This window comes from Pristiophorus japonicus, chromosome 16 (genome assembly GCF_044704955.1).
Source record: "Pristiophorus japonicus isolate sPriJap1 chromosome 16, sPriJap1.hap1, whole genome shotgun sequence".
Classification (NCBI taxonomy): domain Eukaryota; kingdom Metazoa; phylum Chordata; class Chondrichthyes; family Pristiophoridae; genus Pristiophorus; species Pristiophorus japonicus.
In genome coordinates, this window is record NC_091992.1 from 126930850 (window position 1) to 126950198 (window position 19349).

Genomic DNA, 19349 nt, shown 5'->3' on the forward strand with positions numbered 1-19349 from the left:
AAGAGATTAATGTGCAAAGTTAAAGCACATGGGATTGGGGGTAGTGTGCTGACATGGATTGAGAACTGGTTGTCAGACAGGAAGCAAAGAGTAGGAGTAAATGGGTACTTTTCAGAATGGCAGGCAGTGACTAGTGGGGTACCGCAAGGTTCTGTGCTGGGGCCCCAGCTGTTTACACTGTACATTAATGATTTAGACGAGGGGATTAAATGTAGTATCTCCAAATTTGTGGATGACACTAAGTTGGGTGGCAGTGTGAGCTGCGAGGAGGATGCTATGAGGCTGCAGAGCGACTTGGATAGGTTAGGTGAGTGGGCAAATGCATGGCAGATGAAGTATTATGTGGATAAATGTGAGGTTATCCACTTTGGTGGTAAAAACAGAGAGAATGGTGACAGATTAGGAAAAGGAGAGGTGCAAAGAGACCTGGGTGTCATGGTACATCAGTCATTGAAGGTTGGCATGCAGGTTCAGCAGGCAGTTAAGAAAGCAAATGGCATGTTGGCCTTCATAGCGAGGGGATTTGAGTGCAGGGGCAGGGAGGTGTTGCTACAGTTGTACAGGGCCTTGGTGAGGCCACACCTGGAGTATTGTGTACAGTTTTGGTCTCCTAACTTGAGGAAGGACATTCTTGCTATTGAGGGAGTGCAGCGAAGGTTCACCAGACTGATTCCCGGGATGACGGGACTGACCTATCAAGAAAGACTGAATCAACTGGGCTTGTATTCACTGGAGTTCAGAAGAATGAGAGGGGACCTCATAGAAACGTTTAAAATTCTGATGGGGTTAGACAGGTTAGATGCAGGAAGAATGTTCCCAATGTTGGGGAAGTCCAGAACCAGGGGACACATTCTAAGGATAAGGGGGAAGCCATTTAGGACCGAGATGAGGAGGAATTTCTTCACCCAGAGAGTGGTGAACCTGTGGAATTCTCTACCACAGAAAGTTGTTGAGGCCAATTCACTAAATATATTCAAAAGGAGTTAGATGAAGTCCTTACTACTAGGGGGATCAAGGGGTATGGTGAGAAAGCAGGAATGGGGTACTGAAGTTGCATGTTCAGCCATGAACTCATTGAATGGCGGTGCAGGCTAGAAGGGCCGAATGGCCTACTCCTGCACCTATTTTCTATGTTTCTATGTTTCTACCTCTTTGACCAAGCTTTTGGTCATCTGCTGTAATTTCTTATGACCCTGTGTTAAATATATTTGTTTTGTCTTATAATTCCCCTGTGAAGCGCCTTGGGACATTTTACTGCGTTTAAGGCGCTATATGAATGCAAGTTGTAGCTTTTGTTGAGGGGTTAAATGGATGTTGAATTTCCAAATGGCTTCACCGGGAAAGCTGTGTGAGGAAATGCATGTTTTTGAAGTGTTTGAAAAAATGGAGAATTCAGAGGCTCGAGGCACACAATCTAGGCTTTCTAGAATGCTGACAAATTGGAGCGAACGTCTTGACTGGAGAAGAAATAAGAAGCAGCTTGGAAAGGGAAGTGTAAGCTGGCTGATGCTGGTGAAGCCCTGGACAGTGAAATGTTTGCTAACTTGTATATGCTGGGAGGGACAGTGCGCAGTTTGATGATTTCTGATCGCCACCGAAACAAAAACAAAACTCTCTCTTCATCGCAGCTTTAAAAACTTACGAGGCATGAGCATTTAATTTTTTAAGATATTCAACTTAATTCATCCTTTTAATATGTTGGAATTTTTAAGATGTTGCGCAGTATTTACCCTTGTTGTAAGATGTACAACATTTAGGCAACTAAAGGTTGTTCTGCACCAGCCCAGCTTTAATATGTCTTGCTTCCCGCTTCATAGAAGTTCCCATTTTATCCCAGTTTGTGAAGTTGTTCCGAGCAGTTGTAATTAAGTGGGTTTGTCTGTATCATTTGAGTCAAAGACCCCACATTTTACACTTTTTTTTCAATTGCCTGGGATCGAGAGGAGAGTGATAGTAGACAGCTTGGAGTAGATGTGTCTCCACACCTTGAATTTGGCAGGCGCGCACAGACAGGTATTTACACACGCATTATCCACACACACATACGCAAACTCACATATATGTACGCTCAGATATACACACGCACACAGATACACGCACTCTGATATACACACAGATATACGCACACAGATACATGTACACTCAGATGTACATACACACAGATACATGCATACTCAGTTATGCATATGCACAAATGCGAAGATACACACGCACGCAGATACACACATGCACACTTCGATAGACACACACAAGCACATTCAGACAGATACACACAAAGGCAGAGGGTGACAATGTTGTATGTATAAGTATACACATCCTGTGTAAAAGGTTGGGTGTACAGATACACTTGACATAAATTGTTATTTATATGATTTGGTGTAACTGAGGATGGTCGGGAAGCTTTTAAATGTTATTGTCCGGTTTCATTTTCCCATAGTGAACTATTTTTCTGTAACGAAGCAGTGTTTGAGGGTGTTTGAATAGGCACCTGGTTAAGAAGTTCAGACAGGAGTCAAGACGCATGTTTTAAGGCTGAAATATATTTAAATAATTCATTTAGTTACAGACACGTCAAACTATTACCAATTCACAGCTCATTTATACACCGACTCTCCATACATATAGTGATGTATTTATATACAGACAATCGATCGTTAACAAAAAATCGGGCTCCGAGAAACTGCTCAGCAGCAACGAAATGAGTTAAATTTAAGGTACAGCAGATTTTGACGCATGTTGGCGAGCTGGGAGTTACAGCGAGCTCGGGGCTGATTCTAAATTTTCCGAAATGGGTGGAAAGAATGAAACATTCAGTGTCAGGAACAGTTCGTACGGTGCTTTCGATGTGTGAGGGGTGAGAGTGATCAGGCACAGTCCTGAGAGTCCAGGGACAGGTACACGTCAGCCTTGCACTGGAAGGTATTCAGCCCATCTTGCAGCAGTTCACAGCTCTGCAGGTTCGGAGAGATGTCCTTCACACACACTGCCTGCAAAAACAACACACACACACACTTACTCATAATTCATTAACCCTCATGGTCACACGATTTTTATTTAAAATAAGACAATGCTGGAACTACCCAGCAGGTCAGTCCATGTGTGTGAAGGGAAACAACTGCAGGTTCACGTAATCTGCCCTTCCCTTCATCCACACACTGACAGACTCACCTGCCGTGCATTTTGGGGTTTTATTTCAGACTTTCAGCATTTTTATTTCTATTTATAATCTTCGCAGTCTCTGTCTGCACCGAGTCTGTCCGCAAACCTGCTCGTTACAAGCGTTTGACCTGCACCTTTCTACAATCAGAAGCTGCATCTGGAGTGTGTCTGGAAACGCTCTCATACCGCCCCGCATCTGTCTCCTCCCGCCCCTCCCCTCTCCCCCACCCCTCTCCTCCACTCTCCCTCTCCCCCACCCTCTCTCCCCCTCACCTCTCCTTACCCTCTCTCCCCCACCCTCTTTCCCTCTCCTCCTTCACCTTCTCTCGCCCCTCAAACTCTCTACCCTCTCCTCGCCTTTCCTCCCCGCTCCCCCTCACAATCTCCCCACCCCTCACCCTCTTCTCCCATTCCCTCTCTCTCCCCCTCCCCCTCTCGCCACTCAAACTCTTCCCCCCCCTCTCTTCTCCCCTCCACCCTCTTCCCCTTCCCTCACCCTCATATCCCCTCACCCTCTCTTCTCCTCCCCTCACTTTCCCCTCACCCTCTACCCCTCCCTTCACCCTTGGCTTCTCCTCACCCTCGCCACCTAACACCCTCTCTTCCCCCCCCCAACCAACCTCCCCCCACCCCCCCACCAACCTCTTCCCCCCCCTACTCCGCCAACCTCTAACATGCTGCAAAACACCAAACTAGAAGTGTGACCAGACAAGTGTCATGGCCGCCCCACATACAGGTGGGTTTGAGTGTTTTCTGCAATGATGCTCTTAAAGGGTGGCTTTCCTTTTAAGGAGAGGAGGAATTAATATTCACTAACTTAAATATACTATTTCAAAACAGAATTCAAACAGGTAGCACAACACATGTCTCTGTCCATCCTGAATATAAAACGCTTTAATACCCCCCTAACGATATAATCTCTGGAGAAAGTTGTGAAAGGTTAACATTAACCGATTCAGGAGGGTTTGAATTTAAATCTTAAAAGACATTTCAAGTTGCGATCCCGCGTCTGCTGTCAGTGGGAGTCTCCCGCGCGGTCTTAAAGCCCATCACATCAACAAAGTAAAGATCCTGCATTCTCAATATCGGGAATTTACATCGAATTTTAAAGTTAAAATGTAATGCAATGATCTTGTTCAAATCGTGAGTTTAGATAACAGCCTGGCGGGTGCCTCTTAAGATAATGCTATTATATTTTTTTAAATAACGTTTTAATTAAGATTGAGAATGACTTTTCAGATAGATCTCTCCACTCTCTCTCTCTTTCTCTGTCCCTCTCTCTCTCTCATTCACTCTCTCTCTCAGTCCCTCACTCGCTCTCTGTCCCACTTTCTCGCTCAGTCTATCCGTGTCTCTCACTATCTCTGTCTCTCTCTCTCCCCTTCTCACTCTCGCTCTGTCCCCCTCACTCTCTGTACCTCACTCGCTCAGTCTATCCGCTCTCTCTCTAAGTATAATGTCTCTCCTCATCTCAGTGTTTCCTTGTCCCGCTCTCTCTACATCCACGTCGGTCTCTGATTTTCTTAATTCCTCTCTCTCACTGTATCTCTCTTTATGTTTCACTGTATCTCTATCCTGTCTCTATCTCGGTCCCACTCTCCCTCTCTCTGCTCCTCTATCTCTCCCTCTCTGTGCGCCACTCTCTGTCTCTGTCCCACTCTCCCACTTTCCCTCCTCTCTGTCCCAATCGCTGTCTCCCTCTCTATGCCCCACTCTCCCTCTCTTGTTTTCTCTCTCTCTCTCTCTCTCTGCCCCACTCTCCCTCTTTTGTTTTCTCTCTCTCCCTGTCTTCCCCTCTCCCTCCCCCTCCTCCCCTCTCCAGTTCCCCCCGTCACTCACCATGTTTTTGAGGAGCGGTGTCTGCCCGGCCTGAGCTCCTAGCTCTGAATACACGCTGTTCTCCGCCGTTTCGCTGGGCTCCGATCTGCGGACGTAGGGCGAGCGGCGGATCCCGGACAGGAGCCCGGACGCTCTGCCCACCGAGTAGTAGCTGGGACCGGCCGCCTGCTTGTACCACGCCTCGCCTGGGCTGGGGAGCAGCGTGGACAGGAGCACACACAGGACGGCGAGCTTGAGGGACGTATCGAGTGCTGGCATGTTGTGTCTGTGTCTGTGTCTGGTCCCTGCCTGTCTGTCTGTTACAGTCTGGTCCCTGTCTGTCAATTACAGACTGCACCTCTGCCTGGGAAGGGCTCAGAATTGCAAGCTATCGTCTCAGCCCCTTTAAATAGACCCGTCCGCTGCTATAATTTATGGACATTGTCTCCGTCACACGTACGCATCCAGTCGCCGCTTTAATTTGAATTAATCACAGCCCCTTAAACTTGGAGTTGATGCAAGCTCAACTGAACATCCAAGACCCGCAGCCTCTCACTGAAAGTACCCCTGAGTACTGCAAGCCCCCACAAAAAAAGATAATCTGTTTTTGTGATGATGACTGAAGGATAAATATTGGACGGGGCACCAGGGATCACTCCCACTGCTGTTCTTCAAAATAGTGCCATGGGATCTTTCACGTCCACCTGAGAGAGCAGACAGGCAACTGTTTAACGCTTCATCCAACAGGCGGCACCTGCGACAGTGCAGCACTCCCTCAGCACTGCACTGGGAGTGTCAGCCTAGTTTTTTGTGCTCAAGTCCCTGGAGTGGGACTTGAACCCACAACCTTCTGACTCCGAGGTTCATTCATTACCTCAATTATGACCTCTGTCTTCATAAGATTTCCTTTTTTTGTCCCTAATTGGCCCCACCATTCCTTTAACTATCCTTTCACTTTTGATATGTTTTGAAAAGATTTTTGGTTCCCTTTTGATCTACTGCTAATCTTTACTCATTCTCTCTCTGCCTTTCTTACGTCCTTTATCAGTTCCCCCTGCACTCTGTGGTCTGTCTGGTTTTCGATTGCCTCCCTGTACAATCTCCTTCTTCCTGTTTTATTTTAACTTCTGTTTCCTTTTTCCTCCAGGGAGCTCTGATGAAGCAAGTTTTCCTGTATACATTTTAGGAATTCTTCACCCTCCCTGCCCTTTACTCTTTTTGATCTCCAGTCTAGATCAGGGTAATTGAAGTCCCCCTTACTAATGGTGGATTATTATTTTTACATTTCACTGAAAGGTGCCTGTAGATTTGCTCCTCTGTCTCCTTCTCACTATTTGGGGGCCTATAGTAAACATCCAGCATCGTAACGGCTCCTTTTCTGTTTCTTAACTCTAAGCAGATATAGATTCAGTTTTTGAGTCTCGAGTACAGCTGTAATAATGTTATCCCTGATCAAGACTGCCATCACTTCCGCCCCTCCCCTCCTGTCCTATCTGCCTGAATACAGGAACATTTAGTGCCCATGTTTAAATTTAAAGGCACTTTTGTCAAAATGCACATAGCATTTGTAACAACATAGATGAGTTGACGGCACAAATAGATACAAATGGGTGCAATCTGATAGCCATCACAGAGACGTGGGTGCAAGGTGACCAGGACTGGGAATTAAATATTCAGGAGTATTTGACAATCCGGAAGGACAGACAGAAAGGAAAAGGAGGTGGGGGAGCTCTATTGATAAAGAATGGAATCACTGCAATAGGGAGAAACGAAATTGGCTCAAATGATCAGGATGTTGAAACAGTTTGGGTGGGGATAAGGAATAATAAGGGGAAAAAGTCACTGGTGGCCGTCATCTATAGACCCCCCAACAGCAGCAACTCTGTTGGTCGGAGTATAAACCAGGAAATAGTGGGGACTTGTAAAAAGGGAACAGCAATAATCATGGGTGATTTTAACCCATATTGATTGGACAAATCAAATTGGTCAGGGTAGCCTTGAGGAAGAGTTCATCGAGTGCATAAGGGACTGGTTCCTTGAGCAGTATGTAATGGAACCAACCAGGGGACAGGCTATCTTAGATCTGGTCCTGTGTAATGAGACAGGATTAATAAACAATCTCCTAGTAAAGGATCCCCTTGGAATGAGTGAACATAACATGATTGAATTTCAACTTCAGATGGAGGGTGAGAAAGTTGGATTTCTAACCAGCGTACTAAGCTTAAATAAAGGAGACTGTGAAGGTATGAGGGCAGAGTTGGGTAAAGTGGACTGGGAAAATAGATTAAAGTGTCGGACGGTTGATGAACAATGGTGTACATTTAAGGAGATATTTCACAAATCTCAAGAAAAATATATTCCAGTGAGGAGGAAAGGGTGTAAGAGAAAAGATAGCCATCCGTGGCTAACTAAAGAAATAAAGGATGGTATCCAATTAAAAACAAGGGCATACAAAGTGGCCAAAACTAGTGGGAGGACAGAAGATTGGGAAGCTTTTAAAAGCCAGCAAAGAATGACTAAAAAAATTACTAAGGAAGAGAAGATAGAATATGAAAGTAAACTAGCACAAAATATAAAAATAGACAGCAAGAGTTTCTATAGGTATATAAAAAGGAAAAGAGTGGCTAAAATAAATGTTGGCCCCTTAGAGGATGAGACCGGGGAATTAGTAATGGGGAACATGGAGATGGCAGAAACTCTGAACAAATATTTTGTATTAGTCTTTACAGTAGAGGACACTAACAATATCCCAACAATAGATAGTCAAGGGGCTACGGGGGGGAAGGAACACAATCACAATCACTAAGGAGGTGGTACTCAGTAAGATAATGGGACTAAAGGCAGATAAATCCCCCGGACCTGATGGCTTGCATCTAGAGTCTTAAGAGAAGTAGCGGCAAGGATAGTGGATGCATTGGTTGTAATTTACCAAAATTCCCTGGATTCTGGGGAGGTCCCAGCAGATTGGAAAACTGCAAATGTAATGCCTCTATTTAAAAAAAGGAGGCAGACAAAAAGCAGGAAATTATAGACCAGTTAGCCTAACATCTGTGGTTGGTAAAATGTTGGAGTCTATTATTAAAGAAGCAGTAGCAGGACATTTGGAAAAGTATAATTCGGTCAGACAGAGTCGGCATGGATTTATGAAGGGGAAGTCTTGTTTGACAAATTTGCTGGAATTCTTTGCGGATGCAATGAATAGGGTGGATAAAGGGGAACCAGTGGATGTGGTGTATTTGGACTACCGGAAGGCATTGACAAGGTGCCACATAAAAGGTTATTGCACAAGATAAAAGTTCACGGGGTTGGGGGTAATATATTAGCATGGATAGAGGATTGGCTAACAACCAGGAAACAGAGAGTCGGGATAAATGGTTAATTCTCTGGTTGGCAATCAGTAACCAGTGGGGTGCTGTAGGGATCAGTGCTGGGACCCCAACTATTTACAATCTATATTAACGACTTGGAAGAAAGCACCGAGTGTAACGTAGCCAAGTTTGCTGATGATACAAAGATGGGAGGAAAAGCAATGTGTGAGGAAGACACAAAAAATCTGCAAAAGGACATTGACAGGCTAAGTGAGTGGGCAAAAATTTGGCAGATGGAGTATAATGTTGGAAAGTGTGAGGTCATGCAATTTGGCAGAAAAAAAATCAAAGAGCAAGTTATTATTTAAATGGAGAAAGATTGCAAAGTGCCACAGTACAGCGGGACCTGGGGGTACTTGTGCATGAAACACAAAAGGTTAGTATGCAGGTACAGCAAGTGATTAGGAACGCCAATGGAATCTTGCCCTTTATTTCAAAGGGGATGGAGTATAAAAGCAGGGAAATCTTGCTACAGTTATATAAGGTATTGGTGAGGCCACACCTGGAATACTGCATGCAGTTCTGGTTTCCATATTTACAAAAGGATATACTTGCTTTGGAAGCAGTTCAGAGAAGGTTCACTAGGTTGATTCCGGGGCTGAGGGGGGTTGACTTATGAGGAAAGGTTGAGTAGGTTGGGCCTCTACTCATTGGAATTCAGAAGAATGAGAGGTGATCTTATCAAAACATATAAGATTATGAGGGGGCTTGACAAGGTGGATGCAGAGAGGATGTTTCCACTGATGGGGGAGTCTCAAACTAGAGGGCAAATTCTTAGAATAAGGGGCCGCCCATTTAAACTGAGATGAGGAGGAATTTCTTCCCTCAGAGGGTTGTAAACTTGTGGAATTCGCTGCCACAGAGAGCTATGGCAGCTGGGTCATTGAATATATTTAATACAGAGATAGACAGTTTCTTAAACGATATGGGGATAAGGGGTTATGGGGAGCGGGCGGGGAAGTGGACCTGATCGTATTAAATGGTGGAGCAGGCTCGAGGGGCCATATGGCCTACTCCTGCTCCTATTTCTTATGTTCTTATGTTTGAGACAGATGTCTGGTATAGTCAGGATATCATAACCCCACAGGCATCCTGTGTCTGTAGGTCGTCAACCTTATGTGCAACGCTCCTCACTCACATGCATTCCGATACCATGCTAGTCGGCTTTGATTTTTTTCCCTCCATCTAATTCCTGCTCTTTCTACACTGTTCTTGGTTCTGATGCTCTCTGTCAGTCCCTCCCTGGTTTCCTCTGCACCTTGTCTCTCCTCTCTGCTGTTGCCCCTCCCCCTGCCAAATGAGCTGAGGCGGGGGTGGAGACAGGCGATGTTACGGAGGTGGGAGTGTGTGGTCTTGGTGAGGGAGATGATCATCATAGGCATTCCCTCGGAATCGAGGAAGACTTGCTTCCACTCTTAGCATGAGTTCTTAGGTGGCTATACAGTCCAATACGAGAACCACAGTCCCTGTCACAGGTGGGACAGACAGTGGTTGAGGGGAAGGGTGGGCAGGGAGCCTGGTTTGCCGCACGCTCCTTCCGCTGCCTGCGCTTGATTTCTGCACACTCTCGCCGCCGATACTCGAGGTGCTCAGCGCCCTCACGGATACATTTCCTCCACTTAGGGCGGTCTATGGCCAAGGACTCCCAGGTGTCAGTCATGATAGACACACACACACACGTACAGAACATATACAGCGGGCGGGGAAGTGGAACTGAGTCTATGATTGTTGTGTATCTGTAAAGCATGCACTCCCATGTTCCGCCACCAGGGAGCTCATCCCCTGAAGTCCCAAGGGATCCCAGCATCCCTTGGGAGCACTGTATATAAGCCGGCCCCTAAGGCCTGTTCCTTATTAAAGACTGAGGTCACTGTTACTTTAACCTCCCTGTGTGCAGCCTCATCTGTGTTCGGAACACAATAACTGGCGACGAGAATACAAATCCAACGCAGAGACGCAGCAAACTGTGAGCATCCTGGAGAAGTTCTCGGAGGGTGAGGACTGGGAAGCCTATGTCGAACGGCTAGACAAGTACTTTGTAGCCAACGAGCTGGACGGAGAAGGAAGCACTGCAAAAAGGAGAGTGGTCCTCCTCACAGTCTGCGGGGCACCGACCTACAGCCTCATGAAGAATCTTCTGGCTCCGGTGAAACCCACAGATAAGTCATATGAGGAGCTGTGTACACTGGTTCGGGAGCATCTTAACCCGAGGGAGAGCATGCTGATGGCGAGGTATCGATTCTACACGTGCCAGCGATCTGAAGGTCAGGAAGTGGCGAGCTACGTTGCCGAGCTAAGGCGACTTGCAGGACAATGTGAGCTTGATGGCTACCTGGAGCAAATGCTCAGAGACTTTTTTGTACTGGGCATTGGCCATGAGACCATCCTACGAAAACATTTGACTGTAGAGACACCGACCCTCAATAAGGCCATTGCGATAGCACAGGCGTTTATGTCCACCAGTGATAACACCAAACAAATCTCTCAGCACACAAGTGCTAGCAATGTTCATAAATTAACTGGGACTGTGTTTGCGAGCAGAAACGTACAGGGCAGAACTCATGAGTCTGCAACTGCCAGCAGGCCTCAGGTGACCCAGATGACTCAGCGTCCCCAACAAAGGATGAATGCAAGGCACTTTGCACCTTGTTGGCGTTGTGGAGGCTTCCATTCAGCCTATTCATGCCGCTTCAAAGGGTATGTTTGCAAGAGCTGTGGAACAATGGGGCACCTCCAACGAGCTTGCAAATGAGCTGCAAGCTCTGCAAAACCTGCTAACCACCACGTGGCAGAGGAAGATCGATCCATGGTGGATCAAAGCAATTTCAAGCCTCAGAGAGAGGAGGCAGATGCTGAAGTACACGGCGTGCACACATTTTCAACGAAATGTCCACCTATAATGCTAAACGTAAAATTGAATGGCTTACCCGTAGCCATGGAACTGGACACTGGCGCTAACCAATCCATCATGAGTAAAAAGATGTTCGAGAGACTGTGGTGCAACAAGGCACTCAGACCAGCCCTGAGCCCCATCCACACGAAACTGAGAACGTACACCAAAGAGCTTATTACTGTCCTGGCAGCGCCATGGTCAAGGTCACCTACGAGGGCACGGTGCACGAACTGCCACTCTGGATTGTCCCGGGCGATGGCCCCACACTGCTTGGAAGGAGCTGGCTGGGCAAAATCCGCTGGAACTGGGATGACATCCGAGCACTATCACATGTCAATGAGGCCTCATGTACCCAGGTTCTTAACAAATTTCCTTCCCTTTTTGAGCCAAGCATTGGAAACTTTTCCGAGGTGAAGGTGCGGATCCACTCGGTCCCAGAGGCACGACCCATTCACCACAAGGCACGAGCGGTACCTCACATGAGGGAGAGAGTGGAAATCGAGCTGGACAGGCTGCAACGCAAGGGCATCATCTCCCCAGTGGAATTCAGCGAGTGGGCCAGCCCGATTGTTCCAGTACTCAAAAGTGATGGCACGGTCAGGATTTGCGGCGATTATAAAGTAACTATTAATCATTTCTCGCTGCAGGAACAATACCCGCTACCTAAGGCAGACGACCTATTTGCGACGCTGGCAGGAGGCAAGACGTTCACCAAGCTTGACCTGACTTCGGCCTACATGACGCAGGAGCTGGAAGAGTCTTCGAAGGGCCTCACCTGCATCAACACGCACAAGGGACTGTTCATCTTCAACAGATGCCCGTTTGGAATTCGGTCGGCTGCAACGATCTTCCAGAGAAACAAGGAGAGCCTACTCAAGTCAGTACCACACACGGTGGTCTTTCAGGACGATATATTGGTCACGGGTCGGGACATCGCCGAGCACCTACAAAACTTGGAGGAGGTCCTCCAGCGACTGGATCGCGTAGGGCTGCGACTGAAGAGATCGAACTGCATCTTCATGGCAACAGAAGTGGAGTTTTTGGGGAGAAAGATCGCGGCGGACGGCATTCGGCCCACAGACGCCAAGACAGAGACTATCAGGAACGCGCCCAGGCCACAGAACGTCACGGAGCTGCGGTCGTTCCTGGGACTCCTCAACTATTTTGGTAACTTCCTACCGGGGTTAAGCACCCTCTTAGAGCCCCTACATGTGTTATTGCGCAAAGGTGAGAACTGGGTATGGGGAAGAAAACAAGTAATTGCTTTTGAGAAAGCCGGAAACATTTTATGCTCCAACAAGCTGCTTGTATTGTAAAACCCGTGTAAAAGACTTGTGCTAGCATGTGACGCGTCGTCGTACGGAGTCGGGTGTGTATTACAACAAGCTAACGTTGCGGGGAAGTTGCAACCTGTCGTCTATGCTTCCAGGAGCTTGTCTAAGGCCGAGAGGGCCTACAACATGATTGAGAAAGAGGCATTAGCGTGTGTGTTCGGGGTAAAGAAAATGCATCAGTACCTGTTTGGCCTCAAATTTGAGCTGGAAACCGATCACAAGCCCCTCACATCCCTGTTCACTGAAAACAAGGCGATAAATACTAATGCCTCAGCCCATACCATCCGCCACAGGCCAGGCACCGAGAACTGTGCGGATGCTCTCAGTCGGCTACCATTGCCCACCACAGGGGTGGAAATGGCGCAGCCTGCAAACTTGTTGATGGTGGCGCAGCCCGCAGACTTGTTGATGGTCATAGAAGCATTTGAAAATGATAAATCACCTGTCACGGCCCACCAGATTAGGACTTGGACCAGCCAAGATCCTCTGCTGTCCCTAGTAAAAAACTATGTACTGCATGGGAGCTGGGCCAGCATTCCCATTGAAATGCAAGAGCTAATCAAGCTGTTCCAGCGGCGAAAGGACGAGCTGTCCATTCAGGCAGACTGCCTGTTGTGAGGTAACCGCGTAGTGCGACCCAAAAAGGGCAGGGAGACGTTTATCTCGGATCTCCACAGCACACACCCGGGTATAGTAATGATGAAAGCGATAGCCAGATCCCACATGTGGTGGCCCGGTATCGACTCTGACTTAGAGTCCTGTGTACGGCAATGCAGTGTGTGTGCTCAGTTGAGCAACGCGCCCAGAGAGGTACCAGTAACTTTGTGGTCCTGGCCCTCCAGACCATGGTCGAGGATCCATGTCGACTATGCAGGCCCGTTTCTCGGTAAAATGTTCCTGGTGGTGGTGGATGCTTTTTCAAAATGGATTGAATGTGAAATAATGTCGGGAAGCACCACCACTGAAAGCCTGAGGGCCATGTTTGCCACCCACGGCCTGCCTGACATACTGGTCAGTGACAAAGGGCCATGTTTCACCAGTGCCGAATTTAAAGAATTCATGACCCGCAATGGGATCAAACATGTCACCTCGGCCCCGTTTAAACCAGCCTCCAATGGGCAGGCAGAGCGGGCAGTACAAACCATCAAACAGAGCCTTAAACGAGTCGCAGAAGGCTCACTCCAAACTCGCCTGTCCCGAGTACTGCTCAGCTACCGCACGAGACCCCACTCACTCACAGGGGTGCCCCCGGCTGAGCTACTCATGAAAAGGACACTTAAAACCAGACTCTCGCTGGTTCACCCCAACCTGCATGATCAGGTAGAGAGCAGGCGGCAGCAACAAAATGTAAACGATGGTCGCGCCACTGTGTCATGGGAAATTGATCTGAATGAACCGGTGTATGTGCTAAACTATGGACATGGTCCCAAGTGGATCGCGGGCACGGTGATAGCTAAAGAAGGGAGTAGGGTGTTTGTAGTCAAACTAGACAATGGACAAATTTGCAGAAAGCACCTGGACCAAACGAGGCTGCGGTTCACAGACTGCCCTGAACAACCCACAGCAGACACCACCTTTTTCGAGCCCACAACACACACCCAAAGGATCAACGACACCACGCCGGACCAGGAAATCGAACCCATCACGCCCAACAGCTCAGCAAGGCCAGGCTCACCCAGCAGCCCTGCAGGGCCAACAAAACGCCAGCCCAGCGAGGGCACAGCCAACACACCAGAACAGACATTTGTACCGAGGCGGTCCACCAGGGAAAGAAAGGCTCCCGACCGCCTCACCTTGTAAATAGTTTTCACTCTGACTTTTGGGGGGGTGATGTGTATCTGTAAAGCATGCACTCCCATGTTCCGCCACCAGGGAGTGCATCCCCTGAAGTCCCAAGGGATCCCAGCATCCTTTGGGAGCACTGTATATAAGCCGGCCCCTAAGGCCTGTTCCTCACTCTGGAATGTCTTAATAAAGACTGAGGTCACTGTTACTTTAACCTTCCTGTGTGCAGCCTCATCTGTGTTAGGAACACAATAATGATCAGATCAGCTTATTGAATGGCGGAGCAGACTCGAGGGGCCGTATGGCCTACTCCTGCTCCTATTTCTTATGTTCTTGTACTCTCACACATTCACTTCAAGCATCAGCCCAGCAGCTTATATAATCCTGCCAGAAAAAGCTACAGTTGATTTACATTAGGGTGTTGGTGTGGGAAGTAAATTGACACATCCACTGTTAGTCAGCACACTGACTAGTTCATACAGCCCGTGGACAGACATCTCTCCACGACGACACCTGTGGGACTTCTGCTGATCACAATCACTGAGTCTGGTACATGAGGACAACCCATCTGAATAAGTAAGAAGAAAGAAAGACTTGCATTTATATAGCGCATTTCACGACCAACAGACGTATCAGCACTTTACAGCCAATGAAGTACTTTTGGAGAGTAGTCACAGTTAAAATGTGGGAAACGCAGCAGCCAATTTGCTCACAGTAAGCTCCCACAAACAGCAATGTGATAATGACCAGATAATCTGTTTTTTAGTGATGTTGATTGAGGGATAAATATTGGCCAGGACACCGGGGATAACTCCCCTGCTCTTCTTCGAAATAGTGCCAGGGGATCTTTTACATCCACCTGAGAGAGCAGACAGGGCCTCGGTTTAACGTCTCATCCGAAAGACGGCACCTCGGACAGTGCCGCACTCCCTCAGCACTGCAGTGTCAGCCTAGATTAATGTGCTCAAGTCCCTGGACTCTGACTCAGAGGCAAGTGTACTGCCCACTGAGCCACGGTAGGCACTGAAAGGTTTGCATTTATACCGCATCTCAGCGCAATCCTCAGAATGGTGTTTCAGACAGAGAATTACTTTGAAGCATCAGGACTGTTGTCACGCAGGCGAGCATGGTGCCCATTTTGTGTACAGCAACATCCCATAAACAGCAATGAGAAGGTGACCAGCTCATGTGTTTGATGGTGATGTTGGGACAGGGTCACACAGGATCTTTTATTGGAATACACAAGACGTGCTCCTGGTTTAACATTTTCTCTGCAGGCCCTGGCTTCCGACACTGCCGCACTCCCTCAGTACCGTGGTGGGCTATCAGCCCGGAATATAATTATTGTAAATTGGTGTTACCTTAACATTCAGCTGAAGCGATCCTAGTGTCAGCTGTGGCTCAGTAAGCAGCACACTTACCTTTGAGGGAGAAGGTTGTGGGTTCAAGTTCCCACTCCAGGGACTTGAGCACAAAAATATCCAGACTGATGCTCCAGTGTAGTGTTGAGGGAGTGCTGCACTGTCAGAGGTGCTGTCTTTCTGATGAGATGTTAAACCGAGGCCCTGTGGATGTAAAAGATCCCATGGCATTATTTCAAAGAGGAGCAGGGGAGTTCTCCCCGGTGTCCTGGCAAATATTTATCCCTCAATCAACATAACAAAAAAACCCAGATTATCTGGTCATGATCACATTGCTGTATGTGGGAGCTTGCTGTGCGCAAATTGGCTGCTGCGTTTCCTACATTACAACAGTGACTACACTCCAAAATTGGCTGTAAAACGCTTTGAGACGTCTGGTGGTCATGAAAGGCGCTATACAAATGCACATTGTTCTTTTTGTTATTGTGAAAGTGCAACAATTAAAGCGCTGATCTAATTGAGGGGTTTAAGATGATTAAAGGATTAGATGGGGTCGAGAGAGAGAGAAAAACTATTCCCTCTGGTGGGGGAATCCAGAACAAGGGGCATCACCTTAAAATTAGAGCCAGGCCGTTCAGGAGTGATGTCAGGAAGCACTTCTTCACACAAAGGGCAGTGGGAATCTGGAGCGCTCTCCCCCCAAAAAGCTGTTGAGGCCGGGGGGTCATTTGGAAATTTCAAAACTGAGCGATAGAGATTTGTTAGGCAAGGGTATTAAGGGTTACAGAACCAAGGTGGGTAGGTGGAGTTAAAATACAGATTGGCCGTGATCTAATTGAGTGTTGGAGCAGGTTCGAGGGACTGGATGGCCGACTCCTGTCCCTATGTTCCTAAATACCCGAGAGACGATGTCCTGCAAAATCTGTCACCGTCAGTAAAGGTCAGTGGGGGTGGGGAATATCCACCCAGCCGATGTAACAATGTTTATGTCAGTTTCCCGGGGTTTGCGCTGCTCATCGGTGGAAGTTATGGCAGGTGAGGAGAACCCTCGTCGAAATTCACCTCCCATGTGTCACCCTTGGCTCAACAACAACTTACATCGGCAGTCCCTCGGAATCGAGGCAGACTTGCTTCCACTCTAAAAATGAGCCCTTAGGTGGCTGAACAGTCCAATACGAGAACCACAGTCCCTGTCACAGGTAGGACAGATAGGCGTTGAGGGTAAGTGTGGGTGGGACAGGTTTGCCGCACGCTCCTTCCGCTGCCTGCGCTTGTTTTCTGCATGCTCTCGGCGTTGAGACTCGAGGTGCTCAGCACCCTCCCGGATGCACTTCCTCCACTTGGGGCGGTCTTTGGCCAGGGACTCCCAGGTGTCAGTGGGGGTGTCGTACTTTATCAGGGAGGCTTTGAGGATGTCCTTGTAGCGTTTCCTCTGCCCACCTTTGGCTCGTTTGCCGTGTAGGAGTTCCGAGTAGAGCGCTTGCTTTGGGAGTCTCGTGTCTGACATGCGAACGATGTGGCCTGCCCAGCGGAGCTGATTGAGTGTGGTCAGTGCTTCGATGCTGGGGATGTTGGCCTGGTCGAGGACGCTAATGTTGGTGCGTCTGTCCTCCCAGGGGATTTGTCGGATCTTGCAGAGACATCGCTGGTGGTATTTCTCCAGCGACTTCAGGTGCCTACTGTACATTTATATAACATAGTAAAACATACCAAGGTGCCACTGTAGCGATTATCGAACAAAATTTGACACCGAGCCACATGAGGAAATGTTAGGCCAAAGAGGTAGATTTCAAGGAGCATCTTGAAAGAGAATAGAGAGGCTGAGAGGTTTCGGGAGGGATTCCAGAGCTTGGGGCCTCAGCAGTTGAAGGCACAGCCGCCAATGGTGATGTGATTAAATTCAGGGATGCTTAAGAGGCCAGAATTGGATGGTTGCAGAGAGGTAGGAGGGTTGTGGGGCTGGAGGAGGTTACAGAGATAGGGAGGGGCGAGGCCAGGGAGGGATTTGGAAATAAGGATGAAAATTTTGAAATTGAGGCGTTGCTAATGTAGGTCAGCGAGCACAGAGGTAGCACTCTTGCCTCAGGCAGAAGCTGGTGGTTACATGCCTCATTCCAGAGATTGGAGCACAGAATCCAGCCACATGCTCCAGTGTGCTCCACTGCCTTTCGGATGTGAAGTTAAACCGAGGCCCCGTCTGCTCTCTCAGGTGGGCGCAAAAGATCCCACGGCGCTATTTTGAAGCAGAGCAGGGGAGTTATCCCCGGTGCCCTGGCCAATATTTATCCCTCAATCAACATCACTAAAAACAGATGATCTGGTCACATATCTCATTGCTGTTTGTGGGAGCTTGCTGTGCGCAAATTGCCTGCCGCCTTTCCCTACGTTACTTCAGCGACCACACTTCAATGGTCATTTAGTTGCTGTCCTGCGGATGTTAAAGGCTCTTGTATAAATGCAAGTTTGCTCTTTCTGTAAAGAATCTTATTAACGTAACGCTAAAACATGAGTGTGCACATTGGCTGTCGAGGTGACTCTGTTCCCGGAGCAGTTATCTGTTTTAGACACTTGTTGGATACTTTATCTGATCAATGAGCGGTAGAGTGTTGACAGCAGACGTCAGTGCTGCAGCCCGCTGTAATATGGTGCTGTTGCTCCCTCTGCTGGTAGGGCCTCATGCCACCCTTCCAGTTGCTGGTCAAGAGGGAGTGCGTGGCAGCGACTTGACCCACTGCTCTTTCTGTCACCTCTGGGAGTCGGTCCGTGTGACGGACAGTCGCAATCTGCTTCCTATTGGCTGCAGGTCTGCAGCATCGAGCTGCGCAGAATGCGGCAGTGGTTCAGTGGGGAGCACACTCGCCTCTGGGTCAGAAGGTTGTGTGTTCAAGTCCCACTCCAGGAACTTGAGCACAGACATCTAGGCTGACACTGCAGTGCGACGCTGAGGGAGCGCTGCACTGTCGGAGGTGCCGTCTTTCGGATGAGACATTAAACCGAGGCCCCGTCTGCTCTCCTAGGTGAACGTAAAAATTTCCATGGTACTATTTTGAAGAAGAGCAGGGGAGTTATCCCTAATGTCCTGGCCAATATTTATCCCTCAATCAACATAACAAAAACAGATTATCTGGTCATTATCCCATTGCTGTATGTGGGAGCTTGCTGTGCGCAAATTGGCTGTTGCGTTTCCCACATTCCCACACTCCAAAAGTACTTCATTGGCTGTTAAGCTCTTTGAGACGTCCAGTGGTGGTGAAAACGATATATAAATGAAAGTCTTTCTTTTAGTGAACCAGCCATCTCACCCCGGGAGGCCATGACTTGGCCAGTGCGAGAGCTGCGGATGCCACACTGCTACGGGGGGGGGGGTCTCTGGTCCTGTACACTGGGGGTGGGGGCAAGATGGAAGATGGACAGGGCATCTGTGTGCACCGGTGGGCCATGCTGCACTCTAACTGCGTGATCAACAACTTGTACCTATATAGCACCTTCGACAGAATAAAATGCGCCTCACAGGAGTGTAATCAGACAAAGCTTGGGGGTCAAAGCAGGAGGCATTAGCGCAGGTGACCATAACCTTGGTCAAAGAGGTCATCATCATAAGCAGTCCCTCGAAATCAAGGAAGACTTGCTT

At 48.2% G+C, this 19349-nt stretch overlaps 1 protein-coding gene across 1 annotated transcript; it reads right to left on the minus strand.

The window, feature by feature from the left end:
- Positions 1–2528: 2528 nt before the first annotated feature.
- npb (neuropeptide B) lies at positions 2529–5388 on the minus strand. The gene is made up of 2 exons (XM_070858234.1): positions 4999–5388; positions 2529–2987 (listed from the first exon to the last, which is right to left on the minus strand). Exons 1-2 carry the CDS (start codon positions 5254–5256, stop codon positions 2865–2867), a joined length of 381 nt encoding a protein of 126 aa, XP_070714335.1. The 5' UTR covers positions 5257–5388; the 3' UTR covers positions 2529–2864.
- Positions 5389–19349: the final 13961 nt, after the last annotated feature.